Here is a 19,577-nt window from a genome sequence, read left to right as displayed (position 1 = left end):
GTTCTTGTAAAAATAGATGATGGGAAATAATTGTGATGATCTTTAGACCTCAATTTTAAAGATTTCATTAAACTTTAGACAATGCAATTTCTTCTAAGCTTAACATGCATTTGTCAAACAGGTATTTATCTGCTTGTAGAGCAATGCATTTGAGAGAAGGTGGCTAGTACTGCATTACATCCCTGATGCACAAAAGGCAGAATTTATCCAATTTATAGTTTTCATGAAAACTGTGTGGTTGAAATAACCTGCTGAATAATTAATATCCACATATAAATTATTAAATAAAGGTTAAAAAGTGTATATAATAAAAGACTATCATCAAGTGATTTAAAATGTTCTTACAGAATAATCTTTCTAAAATATGGTACATAACTGGCAGCAATCCAACAGTAAAATAATTTACAGGAAGATTTATAACATATAGTTAAAATCTCATTGGGAGAATTTGATTAATCATGTTATCTTGGTTGCTCATTTTGGGTACATGCTTTTTAATAGTCAAGGAAAGCAAGGGAAATAGTAAGACATTTGTAAAGAAAGCAACACAACCATGAGTTATGAGAACTAAGACTGTTGGACAAAAGGAAGACTGAGAGCAGATCTGATAACACCTATTGCAAATTAGGAAGCTGTGAAAAAGAATGGCAGTTGTTTTTCTCCATGTTTTTCTAATCATATGAGAGGAAGGAATTGGTCTCACTTACACTGAGAGGGATGTAATTTTGAAAAGATTTCCAAAACATAAGACTTGTTGAAAGAAGATGTATAGTCAAGATGTGGAGCGTTCAACGCTGACTATTGCCATTGCTGAATGTTTGTCAGGGTCATGGAGCTGACCAGATGAAGGGCAGAATAGGAAGAAAAAAGCTGGGCTGGATGACATTTTGAGCTTCCTTTTAGCTCTGTATTTCAATGATGTACCCTCAAAATCCAGATTTTCTAATTAACACTATTTTATTTGGTCTTTCTCGTCTGTGTTCTTTGAAAGAAGCCTGTTTAGTAATCTGCATGTTTCCTTTCCAGTGTAGACTTGTCTTCTATTTCTTATTGTTTTGTTTTGTTTTGTTTTGTTTTTTTCTCAGAGAGCAATTACTTCTCTAGTCTTAGAATTTATTAAATCATTAACATATACATTAAAAATAAACAATTTCAAAAATGAGTTCTGATGTTTTAAAGTGCAAAAATAATATAATTGGGATTAATTTCTTTCATTAATAGAGTTTTTCATAAAAGGATTAGTGATTGTCAGATTATAACAGAAATTGATTGATTGTGTCACCATTCAGCAAAAACAGCATTTCTTAGTAGAAGTGTCTGACCTTGGTACAGAGGGAAGAGCAAGATATAATGAATGTGTATGCTACTTTATTTATTTCCTTTGGCAAATAAAATTAAATGTCCTTAAAACTAATATATTTTCCTTCTGTTTTAAATTGATATTAAAGCTGCATTGCAAGAAAAATACACTCAGTACACCACTTTAATAATTGTATTGATCAGGCTGTCCTGCTAGACAATAGAATTGTCTTCTACTGATGCCCCTTAGTACTGTAATTTTCTACCCATTCTATTAGAAAATGGTTTTAACTCAAAGTTTAGAATACACTTAAAATACTTTGTCAAGGAGTTTAGGGATTAAAAACTGTAAAGGCATTTGAAACACTAGGATTCAACAAAAGCCCCTGCAACAATAGATCTTCATTGAAGTAAGAACGTATAATAAAAAATTTATTTCGGAGGACAGAAGAGAAGACTCAGTACTGGTTTGCTTCAGTACCATTAAATGTACCACCTAGTTTGGTGCTGCTGATCATCAGTATTTACAAAAATAATGGACTGACCACCAGAAACATGTAATTCTTAAACAATCAGTAGGAAAAAGCCATTGTACTGCTTCACCTGGACATTCACAGAAGTGTTGCTTGGCAGAGCATTTCTTCCTTCTCACTGAATATTCAGACGAAGAAATGTTTAACACAGTTCCACCTGACAACAAACAGAAGTAGAGTTAGCAATGTGGCAAAAAGCTCTCCTTGTGGGAATAATGCATGTACTCTCCGATTTTCAGCACATAAAGCATTAAAGTTGCTTCAGGTAAAGAGAATAAAATACTGTGAAACTACATTGTCTGAAACTCATCTGCCACATTTAAAATAATGCACACACAGCATAATTTATTTAGCTTATCTTTTTTTTTTTTTTTTTTTTTTCTTTTTCTGCATGTGGCTTTTGTTCCTCTGAATGTTTATATTAAATTGTTTTTCCCTTCTGTTTGTTATACTCCACTATTCAATTCTTCTGAATGCTTGTTTACAAACAAAACCAGAAAATAATTGATATTAAAATGCAAATACAATATAAGCAACCTGCATTCACTGCATAAAGATACATGGAAAAGAAACGTATTCTGTACCCTGAATGTGCACCCAAAATAAATACAGTCTATCACTAAATACTTCTTTCATCTCATAATGGGCCATTAGTGAGCTGTCTCTGTATGCCAAATAGCAGCTGAAAACAAACAGCTAGAACCAGCTAGGAGTAAACATGCCACATTTGGAAGTAGACAGGAGGCAAAGTTTGGGCTGTCTTCACACTTTCTCTATATTCACCAGCTCCTGGGGAGTCATTATGTAATATGTAGCAACTAAGGGAGAAGAAAATTAGACTAAAGTATAGTTTCAGGCAGCATTATAATGGAATATACAATATAAGTAGAATAAGACATGCTGCAAATGCTGTTACGTGAAAGACAACAGCTGTACAATGCCTAAGCTTAAAGCTTGATGAAATTTTTTTGAAGAGGTCAGTCTTTCATTTGAAAATGCTTATTCAGAATAAGCTTCATAAGAATTTATAAGAACATTTAAAAGAAATTATATAAGAAGTGTTCACAACTCTTTATGTTTTCTCAACTTGTTTCATCTCCCCTTCTGTGGAAACCTTATTATTGTTGAGATTTGGTTCTGATACAGACCAAAAAGCAGCTTTGCTCTTTACTCCTCTTGTCGCAACAGTTTTGAAAATGAGATGTTTCTGCGGGATGGAAAATTTGGCTTAGTAAACGTCTGTCCTTTCACAAAACTGCCATGAATTTTGACAGAGTAATCAGCAGGCTGTGAGTGGAGCTGTGGATTTGAACATTGGGTTGGCAGAGTAATTCGAAGAGAGAGAAGTGCATTGAAGTCTAGCTTGAAAATGGGAATTGGCATGAAAATCAGAGCAAGGGGGCATTGCAGAACCACATGGTAGGAGCATGATCTGGTTGTTTATACCTCTAAACGAGTAAAACCTCCCTAAACTTTCCTTGAATGATTCAGTCTAGTAGATGTACTGTGCTTAGAGCCCAAGATAGAAATTATTGACTGTATTTTCCATCTAATTTGTGATGCTTGATGGTGATTTGTATCTTGCATTGGAATCCTTATGGATTGCACAGGAATAAGAAGCAGAACACAGTAGAGAGTTATACAGAATACATTAGTTTTTGACCATATGATTAAAGCCATTAACAGTTTCCTTTAAATCACCAGTACTGAACTGTTCATTCTCTTTGTGTTTTTAGAAGTAGTGCAATATTTGGATTTCAATCTTGTTTGGCAGTCTCCAGGTATTATTATAATAGACTGTTCCCTGGCCGAGCTAGTAAACAACTTGCCAAAAATATTTTCTCAGCTAAACACAGACTTTCTGTCATTCACTTTTTGGTATAATTTTTCATCTTTAGCCTTGCTACATTTACAACAGGCTGGGAATCACTTAATTAAACCTTGAATTGCTTGCATGTTTGTTTGGAGGAAAAAGAAACTTGCATTTATGTATATAAATCTGTAAAAAGATCAAGAAGCTTGACAACTGTACAGTGAAGTTTTGAGACAGTGTCTAAAAACTATCAAGTAGCAGCATGTTAGAAGGTAGCTTTTCTCAACCTTTTCTATTCAAGCTACCAAACAAGTCAACTCAGTATCCGGCTAGTTACTGATAAATGAAACTGGCTCTCTAGGGAAGTAGGATAAATATTAACTCAGAGTGTGCTTTAATTCATATTCTGGTAAGTCCAGCCTTTTGGTGTGGAAGGGGGATTGAACTGCTGCTTTCCAGTTATATCTTTTCCATTTTTAAAATTTTTGCCTGCATAAAAAGCAGAAGAATTTTTCTGAGATTTATTGAATTCTGAGATGTATTGAATTTATTGAATAAATATATTGAATATATATATATATATATATTTTTTTTTTTTTTCCCCAACGGTATCAACTCCTGCATATTTACAAACCTTGCTATTTGTCATTACTTGCTGTATCGGCATTCAGGAGGCAGATGCCTAAGCAAACAGACAATAAATTTTGATTTCTCTCAATATAGCACTTTCTGATATGAAATACCTGCTGTTTATGTGTACATCTATGTGTGTGTATGTATATATCTCTATATGTGGTTATCATACATTACTGTTAGCCTCCAGACACATCGTTAAATTCTCATATTGCTGAGAAGTTGGAATATGTTTGTTTCCCAAGAGATCCTGTTTTCATTGCCTATTGTATTATTGACTCAGTGAGAGCCTGAAATAGGCTTACCTGCTGTTCTCAGTGAAAAAAAAGTAGGAGCCAGGCTCTTGCTGATTCAAAACAAGAGATCTAACATGGAGATCAGGAAGGGATTAACATGGTATATGCTCTTCCCAGCATTCAGCCTTCTAAAATTCCTTGTTTGTGAGCCCTCTTGGGTAGCAGCTACAGTTAGCTTCAGTTTACACTGGTAATTAAGTATTTTTCCATAAAAGCTCATTGCAACAGTGAAAATAATGGGAGATGGGTCAAATTTTAGGCCAATAAATTTTGATTTTTTTTTACACTAACACTGAAGTACATTTATTTTTAATTTTTAAAACTGTAAGGACAAGAAAAATTCTGAAATACTTTAGATTTCACTACGTATTGATATATATTCATATGCACACAGGAGGTCAAATTTTAAATCTGTGTCGTAGCCTTACTGACATTTCTGGAGCTATACTTATTTAGCCAAGCTGACAGCCTGGGATTATTGCAATAGATTTCAGGTAGCTGAAAGAGGCTTATATAATTATCTCTTGCCTTTATCAGTGCTTAATGAAAGTAGCACTTGCCTTAAAAATTCACCTCTTTTAACAAAAGCTATGGATAATTTTATCTAAAACATAAACTATGGAGACCATTTCTTGAAGGAAATCATAAGAATAGTTTGATCCCAATGTATAAACTTCCTAAATTCCTTCCTCTCTTCTGTTTTGTAAAGAGAAAAAAGCAATATCTATTTATTCCCTAATCTCTTAGAACAGCTAGAAAGTCTCAGACTTCAGACCAGAACAAGTTCTAATGAATCACTACAAAAATGTTGTTCTTCAGAGTCTGACACTGATAGGGATTTGTAACATAAAGTCATAAGCCTACCTCTCACACTAAGTACAGTTTAAACAGTCAAGATGGACATGAAGTGGGGAAGGAAGCTAAATTATTCAGGAAATTATTTGGAAATGCAGATAATGACTGCCCAGTGGCTTGGCACACGTGCCACTGCATTCTTTTCTTTTAAGGTTGCCTCTAATTCTAGTTCACTGCTTGTCTGCTAGAGCAGCCTTCTTTCTTGTAGAGCAGTCTTTCTCATTTTACTTTCTCACTCTGTGGTTTCCTTGGTAATTGGGAAGTATTCTAATTAAGTTTTGTTAATTAGAAGAGAAAGTACCATTATATACCTTGGATGAGCAATGCTATACAAGGGTTGATTATTACAATGATGATTAAGTATTGCAGACTATCTGCTCTATTGACAACCTATTTGCAATCTTTATTTTTATATGAATATTCATAAAGCCTGTACAGATATAAAATATGGCACTTGGCAACATTTATGCAATTAACTACACATTTAAATTCTGTGGGTAGTAATGGAAATTAAAATCTTCAGACTGATTAGAAGAAGGTTAGGGTCTATTAATCCCCATCCCCACCATCTATACGTCTATCTGTGTAGCTATCTGTCCTCTTTAGATGTTTCAACGGTGTTCATCTGCACCCTTGAATTGCAAAATAGTTTAACCTTTATCATAGTGTAAAATGATACAAGTTTTTAAAAATGAATATGCATTAATAAACATTATTTACATAAATATCCACAGTGACGTCTTAAACTCTCAAACGTAGAAGTGTTGTTTTCCATGCAATCACAAAATTTATTAGCTTTTAAATGTGAAGAAAAGTATCTTATTTGAACAAACTAAAAAAAGTAAAGTGAGATGAGGCCTCTGCTTTTTTGACAGAAATTTCATTTCAATAAGATCATTAATTGTTCCTTAGTTCCTGAAAGATCCCAAAGTTAGGTTTTTCTAGAGAAACCTTCTAGCTGTTTGGCACATTTCTCCTTCTCAATCTTTGCTCAGGGCTGCAGTGGGTGGTGGTTGCTACTGGTCTCTCTGCATCATGAAAAAAGTAATCAGAACTAACATTTGTTTCCTGATTGCCCACATTGTCCATGTCTGAATATTTCCCACTTTACATCTCAAGGAAATGACATACTTGCATTAGATTTTTTTGCCCAAATGAAATATTGTATTTGTTGAAGTTCTGTTTGTGGTTTTCATCCATTGTCTTTCTTGAAAGAGAGAAGAAGGGTAGTGGTAAAAGCTGGCTTAAAAAGTTCCTGTCTATTGTATTTGAACAAACAATACTACTCCATTCATGTGAAGTATCCTTCAGAATGACTGTTCACCCTTTTGTATGGCCCTGAGAGTCCATTTATTTCACACATCAATTACACACTTGACATTTTAACACTGTGTCTCTGATTTTAATGGGTTTTAGGAACTGCATTATGATTAGGGAGAAATGTTTCATTCAGGAAATGAGACACCAATCACATTAAGAACGGAAACATAAATGGCAAAATGTTAAAATTAGCCCAACTGGAACTCAAGAAAAAGACAAAATACCTGTAGAATTTCTATCTGTAAATCTGTTTCTTCTGTGTAAGTCCAGAAAGTACAGTGCTGGCATGATACTTAAAAATTTCCCCCACAGTTATTGTATGTCATGGCCTTTAGCAATGTTTCAATGAGGATTTAGTGGAATTAGAACGGAACTGAAATCACTACAAATCATGTTCCGAGGGAAATTCCCAAGTAATAACTTGGTGTTTTCAGTTTTTCTCTTCCTAAGAAGCATAGTTTAGTCTGAACATCAACTACGTGTGGTTGAAATAGTTTTTAACTCTTGCTTCTCAGAGTCATTCTGTTTATTTCTTTTAACGAAATGTTTCCCACTAATAGCAATTAGTCCAAAGCAAAGGTAATTTCTTTTCTTTTTCAGTACGAGACTTTTGAGAGTTGTATTAGATTGCCTCAGTCAGAAAAAAATATATACAAGTCATTTTACAACAAATTTGCTTTTATTTTATTAGTAGCTGCATATCAAAAACTTTTGTATTAACAGAACTTGATAACTGGACTTTGACCCTCTGCCGAGTTTATTAATTTAGTGTTTAAACTTAATGTAGTTTCCTGACTTTTCAGAAATCAGAGACGGGAATGCTTGATAAAAGAAAATGGTTTCAGTTACTATGTGAAAATAAGGAAAAGTATACACAAAAAAAAAAGATCCAGAAAAATAGAAGTCAGATTTTATCTTATTTATTCTTCCTTCTTCAGGTTGTGCTTTAGCTATTTTAGGAAGCTCTTGAACCAAGAGATTTTTCAGCCTATATAAGCATCTATATCAAGAATACTTGTGTTAAACGAGATAGATTTTTTCCCAGGGGAAAAAAAAAAAAAAAAAAGAAAAAAAAAAAAAGGAGAGAGAGGGAGGTGAAAAGCAGTCTATTCAAATTCTGGGCTCTATAGTCCAGCCAAGTATTTTCTTTTTGCCATTAATATTAAAAACAGAGTACGTGTAAATTTACTTTTAACTGAAACCAATTTACATGTGGGAGAGAACAAAACTTCCTCCCTTTAGAAAGTCTATCTGTAAACTCTATGACATGAGCCTGTGAGTAAGGCTGATGTATATGTATCAGCTTCAGTAACTCTGGGCAGAAAGGAATGAGTTTTCAAAGAATAATTCCATTTAATCTATGTGCATATGTCATCCCTCATTCAAGATATTTTGCAAATTCCGCTCAAAGTGTCCATAGAACAAAAGAACCCATTACCATTTCAATCCAGGAAAATTATGACTAGGTTTTGAAGAGTGTCTTATGCCAGACTGGAATTCATAATATTGTATTTGATTGAATCTACATAATGTGGCACTTAGTCTGCATTAGGACTGTAAACCTTGACCTGGGAGGCTACTGACAGATATCTGAGAACTTGGCTGCAAGTCAAATCATTTGGTAGTAGAAGGAAGCCATTAGGACTCAGATCTGACAGCCTAATTCTGACTTCCCTACATGATTGGGAAGAAGGTAGAGCAAAGCTCTAGTCTGGAACCTTATCATTAAGAAAGTACTTAGAGAGCAGCTCCCCATCACCAAAGAGCTGTTGCTCTATGATCTGTCTGCGAGAGTGATCCCAGTACTTCTGAAGGCAGAGTGTGTAGGGCTTACTTTGTGATAATTTAAATTAATCTATTTGGCTGAGAGTTAATGAGGTGAAAGCATGTTTGATGCTAATTTCAGATGAGTTTGCATCTCATCACTCATGGTGCTAATTTATTGTGCTGCCCAGGGAGATAGGCAAGGAGGCCCACAGGTAATGTTCATATGTTGCTGCCTTGCTGCCCATCAGGATCTCTAAAGAAAGGTGCAGAAAGGTAGCTAGGCTGTCACTGTTGCAGCTTCCAATGAAAAAAGAATTGTTATAGAAGATGCGAAAGATGAGAACCTGTTTCTGACGTGAAATATTTTTTTTTCCTGCTAGAATTATTTCTGTCTTATAAATGAAAATGAGAAGTTTTATGGTGTTGCTGTTTAATGTACTTAAATTCTGATCTGACAGACTATGCTAACACTACCTGAGGTAAATTAAAACTTCATCAAAGAGTAATGCAGAGCTTGTGGGCTAGACTATGTAGGACATAATGCATAAATTGTAGCACTTGGCCCAAGGCCCTATCAATCACGTACACTTCCAGGTACAATTTCCTCTCTATTTTCCCTAGTTCCAGTGTGCAAATATAGAAGGTGAGCAGAAAGGTATTGGTTTATGCAGTGTTGGCCTCAAGACTCAAACCAGCATGTGATTCACTTAGAAATCACAAGGAAATTTGCAAATAAATATTGGGTAAGGTATATTAAAATCAGCATTTCAAGAGTTAGAAATGTACAGAAAATGAAAGTTGTGCTTCTCTAAAATTCACTTGCAGGAGTGCAAGTAAATTAGAATATTAGAGCCAAAATAGGACACAAGCTGCACAACCCAAACATCTACTCATCTCCTGCCAACCCTCAAGAGCTGTGGGTAGTGATAGGTGCATAGCAGTTGCTGTTTGTAATATCTGCAACATGGCAATTGCATTAGACTTCTAATGGATGCTTATAATTTCTTCCAACGTGCAGCATGTAGATTAAATTATATTTAGGTACATACATGGAAATATTGGGGAAAGCTGGGTGGCTATAAATTAATAGGGTCAAATATTGATCTTTTAACTTAGTTATATACTGCTTTATTGAGTAAATGACACAGAGTAAACTATTATCTTTATTAGTAAAGATATCTGACATTTGGAACTGTGTTGTAAAAACATTTATTTATTTATTTTTCCAGAGAAAGAGTGTTGAGTTGTAATAAGATACTTTTTTTTTTTTTTTTTAAATCAAACAAGAAACGTGTCCACAAAATGAATTAGCAATGACTATGAAAAAGGAACACCTTTTAATGAGCAACTTATTTCTTCAATAAGACACAAAATCTGCTTTAACTCTTTCAAGGAAAACCATAGAGCTGTTAGTATGTTAAGTTATTCATATGGAGCAGATTTTTTTTCTGCCAAGTCTAGATAATCATTCTTCCTTGTGATAAATCTAATTGAGATCACAATTACACCAAGTATTCATTTGACTTCAATTACACTGATATTTAGAAAATGTACCAAAATGTAAATGTGAAGGTTTACAGACACAAGTCAAAATATAATACACAAGCAAGGGAAATAAAGGAATAAACATTTGTGGTGAAATTTACTGTTTTTTTTTACAGTTTTCATCTCCCAAACCACATTCAGTATTCCCCGTGCTGTTTCATCTGTGATGTGTTAAGCTGCTGTGTATGTGGCTCAGGAGGTAAGACATAGACACTGTCCAGACCGCTGTTGTTTCTGCAACAATAATTTTGACCATCAGTTCTTTCAGTGGCCCTAGGTTACACCCTCAGAGATGCAGCCTAAGTCAGAATTAAGAGAAAGTTTTATTAACAGGTGCACAAATCTGTATGCACTCAAAATGCAAGACTTGATGATGTCTTTCTGTACTGATAGACTTTGGTTTTAATCATTTATAAATTACTTGTGGTCTGACTCAGGAGACTGCAGCATTGCCAGATTCCATCTGCAGTTATGAGTGCAAACATTATTGATTATGATGTCAATTTTATCTGATGAAAGAATTAGAAGTCGATAGTAAAGGTGTATTTTGAAGACAGAAATTGGTCTATTGTTTATTAACTGGTAACTCTCAAATTATTAGAACGGGTAATGAAGGAGAGAAACAGCACTATTCTTTTATCACCTTACATAATTACACAGTTTCCTAGTGCATGTTTCTTGCCGTAAGTGGCTGCAAAGCTGACAGACATGCTTTGGTACTGTCTTGTAGCAGAAATTACTCCCCTGACTAATACTTTGAAGGAACCACCGAATTACTGAATGTCCAGTGTGTTCAGATTGGACAGTGGCCATTGGCAAGCATGATCTTGAGTGGTTCCACAAGATAAACTAAGGAGAGAACAGCCTGATTGGAGTAAATATGAACAAGCTCTTTAATTTAGCAAGCACTTAGCATCTTTAAGCACGTATGTAGTCCTTCTGTTTTAAGAGGAGTACACTGAAGTTAAAGTTATATATGTCTTCTGTCTTATTCCATTATAGCCTTGAGGAAAAAATGGGTAAAAACTTGTATCCCTTGATGTTTGGTGGTGCTACAGCTAACTAGAAATTTTTTAAAAGTCTGACTTTTCAAATGCCTGAGCCCTAATAAAAAAAGTAAAATAAAACATGTGTGGCCAAAAACAACCCATCAAGATTCCAAGTAAAGCAATGAATATACATATTAAAAACAACAACAACAACAAAAACAACCAATAAATTACCTAAACCTAGGACTTTTGTTCATTGTCTCTTTCAATTATGACTTCCTGTGTATCTGCCCTGATGGTCAGTTGCTTCTACTGTTTGATCAAAAAATCAAGACATCTTGCAAAGCATTTATCATTTGTCAGTGTAGTTTTCAAATGATTCAACCACATCAGAATGGCCAGAGACTATTTGATCTCCAGGGCTGTGTCAAGAGAGGTTGTAATTTCCATCTGCAAGCAGTTGCACACAATCAGAGTTGTGTGAGGTATTGAAGAAAATCTAATTTTAGGCAGCCAGACTTCAAAGACTAGTTTCCATATGTTCCTTACACAGACAGACTCCTGCTGAGTTAAACTCCTGCCTCTGACTCATTGTCTACAGACAAAATCAGTCCAGGGAGCTAAGCTTTCTAAAATTCAATTTGTACTTAAAAATAGATGGTAGAAACATTTCTGTTTTAGATAACAAGTAGGCCAGGCTTGATAAATAATAATTCATCCATACACTGAAGTGACTCAAAACTTTTATTTTTCAAAGCCAGATTCCTCAAAAACTGCATGATACAGGCTCATAGTGGGGAGAAGAAATGTGTCTTACCGTCCAATACATTTGTTTTATGCTGGGGTCCATAGAAAAGGCTTGGTGCCAGCTTCTTTTAGGCAGAAGATCAGATGCTGTAGGGCCTCCAAAGGCAATGTTTAATGTAAACGTAAAATACCAAATATTTTGTTTAACTTCAAATTTATGATCAAGTGTGCAGCTGGACTGCCAGTGCAACTGAATGGTACAAATTGATTTTGAAGTATTTCTTATATGACCATTTGAAGATGTATGTTGACCATTTGCTTTGTTATTGATATCCCCTATGTTTCCTTTCATAAGCATTATCAAGCAGGAACATTGTTTTGGGGAGTAGAGAAAGCTGAACTTTATCTCCTGATGCTTTACTTTTGGGTCAGGTTTTGATACTTTTAATTAGAAAATTAGTATCACTTTATACTGCAGGTAGTCCCATTTACCAGCTTCACACCCAAACATGAAATGAGGACTATATAACTGAACTTCCATGTGTCAGCAAATACATTCTGTATTTATGGTTCTTCAGATTTTAGGAACTTAATTTCCTTTCACAAGTTCCCTAAAATATTTAGTGCTCTAGGATGAATTTCTTCAGGTTCTAAGTGTATCTGAATACGAGTACTGTTCCTTAGTCTGGTATGCAAGCCTGTCTTTTTGTTGAAATCAGCATATAATATATCTGGGTCTGTGGTGGAAAACCGAGATAGTAAACACACAGAATAATTGAGATATCTCTGTCATTTCCTATTTGGTCTTTTTCCCCTCTTAAATAAGCTGTACCTTTTGCCACCTCCTCAATGTACTAAGAGAATCTTTTCCTGTGATGTCTGATATTCCTCACTAGCAATAACTGCCCTTTAACCTTGTTTTTTCTGATTGTATACCTATCTGGTATAATACCTTTCTGTTCCTCACTTATGATGTGTTCATTTTTGATTTTTAAGTTCTTTAAAGAGTCATGACAGTCTCTTTTCTCTACAGTAGGATCTTTTGACTTTCAGTTTTTAATATAGTCTATTTTAATAACTGCCAGTCCTCAAGAACTTCATTTTCATTTAGAATTTCTTCCCAGAAGATCCAACCTACCATTTCCCTTAATCAGTTGGGTTTCACTGTTCTTATGCACTGCTTTTTGCAATAGATAACTCAGACAATTTCTTGACATTTTTTTTCACCAAATTGCTTCATTCTTCCAAATTCTTACTTAGCTTCCCCTTATGAATCTGAATCAAACTCATGGCACCAGTTCCTGAGTAACTTTCTCTGCCATCTAGATAAATGAAACTGTACGTGAAATATAGCAAGTGGTTTTTGGGCAGCCTTCATTTTCCAGATTTTTTTTTTTTTCAATGTATAGTTTGGTAATAAAATCTGTCTTTACAACTTTTTGCTTTGAATTTGTTTATTAACTCTAATTGAGCATGATTCTCCTCTTTCTCTACTGACTGGTAACTTGCTGTGTACAAGATATTTTAAATGTTACCATTCTTTAATTTTTTGGAAAAATAGGAAAATACTTAGGGCTAGATTTCCAAAGGATGTAATTTCTCACTTGGTGTTCTTACAATTAAGCAGACAAGAGAGGCAATATTATCACCCTCCCTATTTTATAAAGGGGAACTGAAACTTAGTGGTTTTCCAAAGGTCATTTTTGATGTCCATGGAGGATGTGAGATCTGCTTTAGAACTCATTAATTCCAGTCCAGTCTCTAAGTGACGGGTAGTTTTTCCTCACATTCATCTAAATTTAGTTTACTTTGTAACAGTTATTCAGGTTCTTTGTCATCAAAATTAAATATCATTTAATTAATTGCTTCACACTTTGGAATTTTTAATCCTTGCTGAAGAATAAATTGCCTTTTTAAAGGTTTCTTTGGGCCAACAGATTGTGATGAAAAAGTGGGGGCAAGGTTTAAACGAATCAGAAATGTTATTTCTCTTTCATCTATTTTCATGGCTGATTTTCCTGTCCACAAATGTTTTACACATGTATTTATGTATGTATGCATTTTATTTTATGTTATTGACTGTTGGTTTTCTACCAACAGTTTAGATAACAGTGGTGTGTGCTATGTGCTGTTTATCCAGTTACTGAGTAGTCTTAGATGTGAATAATGTATCCTAGCCTTGCTTCTCACAGTTACCAGTGATTGGAAGGAGAGAAGAGGTGGCAGGGCCACAGCTGATAGGGTCAGGTCTTTGCTCCTTTAGGAAGGAGGGAAAGAATCACACATCTCTGCTCGTGGAGCTGCTGTTCACACTGTTAGATCCTACACAGCCCCCAGTCAGCTGCACCCTCTGTTCCTACATTTATCCCTAGAAGAAGCTGCCTTACATTCATACCCACTCAACATGCTCTTCTTTTATTTTCTGTTAATTTTCTTGTTTTAAACATTTTACACACAATTCTACCCTGCCTTTTTCAAATTCAAATTCCTCTGGTTCTCGCCTCAAGCTTCTTAAACGTGGAGCAGCCACACAGCAAAGCGAGTCCAGCTGACTCCCGTACTCTGAATATCCTGTGTAGACAGGAGCCTGATTTACTTTTGAAGTGTTGGTGGATGTGATAAAGCTATTGAACCTGTTTTCTAAAAACTCTGGAATTGGTCCCTGGAGTCACTTGGCTGGTCTCTCTGTTCACAAGTAATAATATCTGTAATAATCACACAAAGAGCTGCCCAGAAGTTGAAAACCTAAAATTTATTCCCAAGCAGCACTCAGTTTTGTTCATCCAAATACCAAAATGCAAATAATTTTAAAAGTAATCCCTTTTTCAGAACTAAGAAGCAGCAGATGGGAAAGAAAGAGGCCAGAAAAGGAAGGAGACAAAGGTGCTCATAAAAGCTGGAGACTGATAGCAGTGGAGAGATTTGTCAGTGTTCCCAGTGCTTACAATGCCCTGGTTTTGTTCTTCCATGGTTGAATTTCTGCTGAATATTGGCCGGCAAATGTGCTCTTGGCTCGTGGAACTGCTAGTTGTTATTTATCACACAGCTTAGGAGCTGCAGATAGACTTTTTTTTTTAATTGGCCACATGCCAGCTCAAAGCAGAAGGATATTTGCTTCCACAAAGGGGTTAAAATTACAAAAGAACAAAAGAATAAAATGACTAGCATATAGCTGAAGACAGAGATGTAAACTGTTAGCCAATTCTGGATAGCAAGATGTCTTCTGGTTAGTCAGCCATTTAGCTGAAGCCAGGTATACAGAACAACATGTCCTATTTAAGAAGCCAAATGTGATATCCTAAATTTGGAACCATTTGTAGATGTGCTGGAGCAGGTCAGAAGCCAGATAACAAAAGTAAGAAAGAAACCCTCGTCTCTTATTTATTTATTTATTTATTTATTTTATTCTATTTTATTTTTTTAACAACAATAAGTGTTTGTCTGCCCATAGTGAGTTTTCCTCCATGCTAGCTGAGCTGTACCTGGTGTGTATGAGAATGCTATCTCAAGTCTTTTTTACTGCTCTTCCCTATAGCAACATGAAGTTCAGCTGAAGTCTAGGAGAAAAAGATCTGTAGTTTTATGGTAGGTTCATGCTGTGGTAGCTTATACCAGAAAAACTGAAACTTTGCAGGCAGGGTAATTATTCGGTTCTTTTATATTATTCCTAGGGTTAGATACAGTAAAACATGTAAGTTGAGCAATTAAAATAATGAATAATGTCAGTGTTGTTTTATATGTTGCTTTATTTAATAGGAAATGGAGAGGGGTGATAACTGTGGAATGATTCATTTCTGATGCACACTCATATATTAGCATTCCTTGTGCTTACTTTTGTGTGTGTAATTCTGCACTTTGACAGAGAATTATTAACTGTAGCTGGTTCAAAACTGAATGTACAAAGGTTCAGTGGCCTCCTCACTGCATGGAAGAATGCTGCTATGATATCGGCTTGCACTTCCTTATATTCTTTAAAAGTTGGATAATCCAGAGCTAGAAATTGTCCATGACATTTAAATGTTGGATATAGCAAGGGGGCAGTAAGGTCCAGAAGCCTGCTTGGGCTTCTGCAGCTTGGTAGCTGCAATACTTGAAGACATGGGGCTTTGATTGAAACAGCATGGTACCAATTTCAGCTGTCACCTGCGAACAGCATTGCAGTGGTTGTATTTGTTCTGACATTTGAAATGCTGGCAGGATGTTTTAGGCCTTGTTTGAGTGCTCCCATGGGATATATAGTGATTTCCTATGTTGTCCCTAGATGCCAGGTCTGGGACAGTGGTAGAACCCATTTTCCGAGTCTTTGGTGCTTCTGTGCAAGCATCAGTTGAACACTTGCGGAACCTTTCAGTGGAATATATTGGAACTGAGTTAGTTTGGAGGAAACAGATATATCTGGTCTGTACCTGGACATTTAATGTGTGCAATTCACATCCTACTGTGAATTAACTGCCACCCGTTCCCAGATTATCTCAGAAGTATGTGCAGCAGTCTGCTGTGACTGCAGCCTGGATATACTGCGCTTCCCAGCAGGCCTCCTGAGCAGGGTTTCAGTGAGGTAAGAAACAGATTGTTAGGTGTGTTGGTACCCTAGCAAAGAGTAGTTGGATGGACGCTAGTGTAACATTTTGTAATATCTATGGATGTTAATAATGCCTTTAAATTTTAGTTCCTACTGATCTATTTTGCTTCAAACTCTGGCACCAAGGAATATCCCAAGGTCAGGTCATATGTGGGTAAGGGGGAGACAGTGGGACAAAGGATCTGTACAGCTGCACTCCAGACCTTTTGGCTATAGGACATAAAACTTGGATCCACTTTGTGCACATCTATTTCCAGATCAGAAATTAATATATATATATATATATATATATAAAAGTATGGCATACAGCAATATTTAGTTATTTTTTATATATAATGAAAAAGATGTTCTGAGCATATGAGGTTCTCTTGTCTTCAGTATTTTTAGTTTTGATGTGGCTCTCCAATTGCCTTAGGAGTGTCTGCAGGGTTTTCTTGCATTTGCAGGGAATTTACATTTTAAATTGCATATGATGTACTTTCTCTACACTGTTCTAACTTCTAACTGTCCTTTTGATTATTAGCATTTTTTGACACAAGTCAAGATACTTTGCTCCTTTCTAGCCACACAGCTTCTGTATTTCCCCCAAACTATTTACCGTCCAACATGCTTCCATATCCCTTTCTATAGGCAGGTATTTGCATTTCAGTTGTACCCTTTACTTGCAGAGTAGCCTAATTTGTTCTTCTTTGTAATCTTTATACTTCAAGGATATTGGGAAGGCAAATGTTATTCTGAATTTTTAGCTTTCTGAGGTTTATTTTAATTGACACAGCGCTTCACTGAAGAACAGCCCATTCTTTTCCAGCTCTTGCTTTTCTCGAAGGTGAGCTGGAGGGGGTGGAGACCATCCCCTATCACCAGTGGAGGCCAGGGCTGTTGCAGTCTGGCTGTGCTTCAGGGAACCCTGCTCAGCACCAGGCTCTAGCCCAACTCCCTCATCTTCCTTGGCTTCTCTAATTTAAGTTTCTTTGTAATGTTTATTCCTGTCCACCACTGCTCACAGGCACTTAGATCCTTGCAAAACCTCTTGAGAAAAAACAATGCATAGAACAACATCAGAGTCACTGTCTCTTTCTTAATGGCATTGATCAGCATTTCTAAAATCAAACAAGTGTTTTGTGTTGTTTAGTTAATTCAAGCAAGGTCCAAAAAGATACTGTTCATGTCAGATACTGCTGGCTTGTAGCCACCTTCCTCATTGGTGTTGCTTTCTTGCAATTTTTTGTCTACCAATTTGGAATTTCATTTACATGAACCTTATACCACCATGGCACAGAATTTTATGACAAGTACTTCTTGGAGGAGTTTGAGCATTTTCTGTCTTTGTCCGAGTAAACACTAAGACAAAATTCCCAGGTATTAGCATTTTCTAGGTTGGTATCTATTGTATTGAATAAGAGTCTTTGTGACTGCTAATTGTGTTCTGATGGAATAACTGTGATTGCACCTTTAGGTGCAATCCTGTTTAGGGAACTTTAAAGCATAGTTTGGATCAAGTGGAAATTTTTTTAGTGCTTCAAAATGGCACTGATAGGGATGCTTTGGAGACATTCTCTTATATACACAGTGGATTGCAGAAACTTGCAGAAACTTACAGGAAATGCACTTTCTGTTGGAGAAATATAGACAAAGAAAATTTGATCCTGAAAAAAAAAAATAACTAAAAAGTCATAACTGCTACAGTAGTTATTTATTTTCTCCTGGATTTAATTATACTCTCCGGTGTAGTTAAAAACCCTCAATATTTCATTCTCATAAGAATGTTACTATGCACAAGCTTGCATTTGTGATTGGACCACCTTTAATATTTATTTGCTATCTTTGTTGGATTTCAGTAAAAGTCAGTTATTTGGAATTATATTTATTATCCTCATTGGTTTACAGCTCCATAATGCTTGCTTATAAGCTCATTCCCTTGAAAAAAATACCTGCTTTCATTACAAATAAAGGAGAGAGAAGTGTCATATATCAAGGGCTTTCTTGTTCTGGTTTTCATTTTACATGAATCCTAGAATTGCAAGGATGTTTAGATAAACAACTCAGCTTTATATGACATTTATATGACTAAAGAATTTAGAGACTGTTTGACTTTTAGGCATGTCTATTGAATGCCTTGGTGTCTTCTCTGCTTGGAGAGCATTCAGCAAGAGAATGAGTTTCAGAGTCTGGCTATTAAAGTCAAAAGAAATTAATTTTATTTATGTGGATAAGAGAAAAGAAAGTTGTGAGCTCTTGCTAAAAGTGGCATTAAGGAGTACTGGCAATTTACACAATATATATTTGTACAATGTATTAATACACATTGTGTTCAATTAGCAGTTCCTACTTGATTTTCAGTTCCCTTTGGGGATACCCATGTTTTACGTATTATCACCACACACTGCCAAATGAGAAAAGCAGCGCACAGGCCATGGGACCCAGGTCTGTTCAACAGGGTGAGCTGGCAGAAGTGCAAGCTAACATCAGGCTGCCTGCCAGGACAGAGGCAGCTCACCTGGGCTAGCAAATCACGCTGCACTGGCAGGCTGGTAACAAAGCACCTGGTGTTTCTTTCCAAGGGTCAGGATCAATGTCTTCATGCATTTCAGCCAGTGGTGTGTGTGTGTGTATATATATACAGATTACATATATATATATATCTGTACACCATTTCATGCTTCTCATGAGAATGAGGTATGTCATATTTCTAATATCTCATATACATGTATGTATTCACATGCCTATAACTACCTAGGACACACAGATATTCTAAAGTTTGTTTTTGTGTCATGTATGAGGTGGCTGCCTTCCTAATTTGAATTTCTTGCTAGAATCCCAGATTTGTTGAAGAGGTGCTTCCTCTGAAACCCCACAGCCTGCTGTTGTTATCAGCACCGCTGATGTTATTCTTGAGCGGTGGCTCAGCGTACTGGCCGTGCTGTCCCAGATGCAGCTGCCTAGCAACCTCTCCTGCAAAGTTGAAGTCTGGAGCTCCTGGCTAGCACCTTCTCATCTGAGTTTTCTTTATTCTCTCACCAGACCATGCATCAAAAGCTGTCCCACCCCTTTTGCCTTCAGGAATGGTAGTAAGGGTGGATTGTCACCTGTCAGGTCTGACTGTCTTTATCAGTTCATCCTAACACGTATTTTTTAGCCTCTTTACTTTTACTTTTTTTTTTTTTTTGCATTTTATTTTATTTTATTTTATTTTATTTT

At 35.8% G+C, this 19,577-nt stretch overlaps 1 protein-coding gene across 3 annotated transcripts in view; it reads left to right on the top strand.

Moving 5' to 3' along the window:
- LOC311420608 (uncharacterized protein) overlaps nt 1-19,577 on the top strand; it is a 363,195-nt gene that overhangs the window by 170,827 nt on the left and 172,791 nt on the right. For all 3 annotated transcript variants that reach the window (XR_014684416.1, XR_014684417.1, XM_084491669.1), the window contains one exon: nt 10,178-10,260. Coding sequence is in view for 1 of the 3 variants with exons in the window: in XM_084491669.1 (XP_084347795.1) it covers nt 10,178-10,260 (83 nt within the window). In the remaining 2 variants the exon portion in view is untranslated. The remainder of the gene's footprint in view (nt 1-10,177; nt 10,261-19,577) is intronic.

This window comes from Aythya ferina (assembly GCF_964211825.1).
Source record: "Aythya ferina genome assembly, chromosome: 17".
Classification (NCBI taxonomy): domain Eukaryota; kingdom Metazoa; phylum Chordata; class Aves; order Anseriformes; family Anatidae; genus Aythya; species Aythya ferina.
This window is presented reverse-complemented; position numbering and strand designations above follow the sequence as displayed.